We start from the raw sequence: 2,430 nt of genomic DNA, 5'->3' as shown, positions 1-2,430 counted from the left end.
ACAAGAATGGTTTTCCTCCTCTTGTTTGAAAGAATCCTTTAAGGTGCAAGCATAGCTGGATGCATTGGAAAAGGGCTTCCCTTTACATCCAACAAAAGTAGCTCAAAGCTTCCCTACCATAGCTATATTGAGCTAAAACCACAATCAATGCACTACAGAAGATGACACTTTGAAAATCCCCTCAAGCACTTATTATGCTGCATGAAAGTGCATCACATTTAGCATACCTATTCATCAATGCATTGCCAATCATTGTTGAGTACGACATCATTGTCATGCTCGTAAGTTACAGGTCCTCCCAACCACTAAACTGCACCATATTTGGCATGAATATCAACCAATGCATAGCCAAACACCACAATCTTCTTCAATGGCCACAAAGCTAGCCAATAGTTAACATACATATTAATCAAATATTTTCCATCCACAACATTGGCATGTAAATCAACCAAAGCATCACTAATCAAGACATTTTTTCCCAAAATCCTATAACCAAGTTGGTAGCAGACTCCATTAATTTTTTTTGAGGTGGTGATAAAGTTAAAAACCTTATGTCCTATTTGAGTTTTCCCTTGTGGATGTAGAGAGTCACGATAATGGAATTCAATAAGGATTTAATCAGGATCTTATGGGACAAAGACAAGATATTAATAAGTCTTAAAGTGTCCAAAACGGATCCCAAAAGCATCCGAAAGTAAGGATAACTAAAAAGTGGGAATAGGAGCCAACGTGTTATTATCCACACTTGTCACTGACTAAAGCTATGTGGAAATAAGGGATGTGGTCCACAAGCCTCCCATGCAAAAGAGAAAGTGAAGAGTAGCTCTAAAAATAGAAAAACTCCTAGGGTGAGTATTTTTGGAATAACTCGAAAAAGAAAGCATTTTTGTAAAAAGAGTGACATGAACGACTTTGTAGTTTGAAAATTTTTCATTTGAGGACTGCAAGAGAGAGTTTTCTTCGTGTTTTTGCAAGGCTACGTTGAAGTGAGTACGGAAACTCCTGTCTTCCTCTCTCATGAAGCGCCATGTAATCCTCAGCCAAAAGAAGCTCTCCATGCTCTTCTCAAGTCTCATCATCATATCTCTCTCTCTCTCTCTCTCTCTCACACACACACACACACACACACACACACACACAACACTATATGGCTATGGCTGCTCAAGTTCATACATAGTCAACTACTTCTTAATGCTTACATTTCTTCTTTCGAGATGTGACAATGCAAACTAGGGGAAGATGTTGTCAAAATCATCAATAGTGATTGCTTCAATCATCCAACATAGTGCCATTTATAACCAACAAATGAGTAGAGTATTCACATTGTTCAAGGGTGGAGCTAATCATTTCTCGTTTCAGTAACAATGCAAGGTTAATTAAGCAAAAGGGAAGCAAGGCATTTGAATGATGGGGCTGCTCAAATTAAGAGATGGATGGAATGCATTTAGGGTGCATGTAGATGATGGTGAATATTGGGGGCCATGAAGTCCATGTGAGACTCTGGTGTTTGAATGATAAATTAAGAGAGGGCGTATGATTAATCCAAGAATGCACTTGGCACATTTACATCATAGAAACTACTTCATTTGGAGACTGTGGGGACTTCGCCATCTCTCCCATGGGCTTTATGGGCCTAGGATCAAGATCGGGGAGCCTGAAGAGCAGGAAAAAGAACGGAAGCGCGAGCGCAGCCAGGTGAAGCAGAGGCTGATTAAGCGGTGCACCTGCGGACGATTCTTCAGCATACGGCGCGGGTGCAGGGGCATCGTCGTCGTGCGTATGGGCTTCGCCAGTCTCATGGCCTAAGGCAGGCAGAATTAAAAGCTGGGAAACAGCCAGGATGGCCACCAGAAGATATGCAAGGGTAGTCAATACAGAGAGGCGCGCCATGCTTGCTCGATGAACGCGGGATCGGTAAGGAGGCGAAAAGCTTCAGCACAGGAGGAAGTGATTAGCAACAGCTTACGCAGCGGCCTTTTGTACGTGTTTGGAGGTATCATTTTTTGCACGTCTCTCAAACTTGCTTTTTGAATCGTTTTTGTATGTCAACGGTTGGTTGTTAGTATGTTCGTGTCAATGGTGGGTGGAGTTTCAATACTGAAATAAGCATTAGATTTTCCTTGGTGGAAATGTTCGACGAATTGAGTAGGGGGTACCGGCGGGTGTAAAACCGAAAAAAAAAGACGAATATGAAGTGATGCGGAGAGTGGTTGCAAGTGGCGGGGCTACCACAAAAACACCCACGCGAAAAGAGGGGGGGGGGGGGGGGGGGGGGGGGGGGGTGGGGGGGCACACATGCAGGGCAAGTGCGCGGAAGGTGGAAGGCCACATCTGGAAGATGGGGTTTTTTATAAATTTATTTAGGTACCTGAAGCGCACATGGCACTTGCTCGCCGGTTGGCTTAGAGCATCATTGTGTGTTTGTAGTCT

At 43.3% G+C, this 2,430-nt stretch overlaps 1 protein-coding gene across 1 annotated transcript; it reads right to left on the bottom strand.

Moving 5' to 3' along the window:
• Window positions 1-1,240: 1,240 nt before the first annotated feature.
• LOC147434885 (uncharacterized) lies at window positions 1,241-1,943 on the bottom strand. Its single transcript, XM_086490045.1, has one exon. It carries the CDS (start codon window positions 1,888-1,890, stop codon window positions 1,564-1,566), a length of 327 nt encoding a protein of 108 aa, XP_086346171.1. The 5' UTR covers window positions 1,891-1,943; the 3' UTR covers window positions 1,241-1,563.
• Between the last annotated feature and the right edge of the window lie 487 nt (window positions 1,944-2,430).

The sequence above is a fragment of the Adiantum capillus-veneris genome, chromosome 19, assembly GCF_014529385.1.
Source record: "Adiantum capillus-veneris isolate H3 chromosome 19, ASM1452938v2, whole genome shotgun sequence".
NCBI lineage: Eukaryota > Viridiplantae > Streptophyta > Polypodiopsida > Polypodiales > Pteridaceae > Adiantum > Adiantum capillus-veneris.
This window is presented reverse-complemented; position numbering and strand designations above follow the sequence as displayed.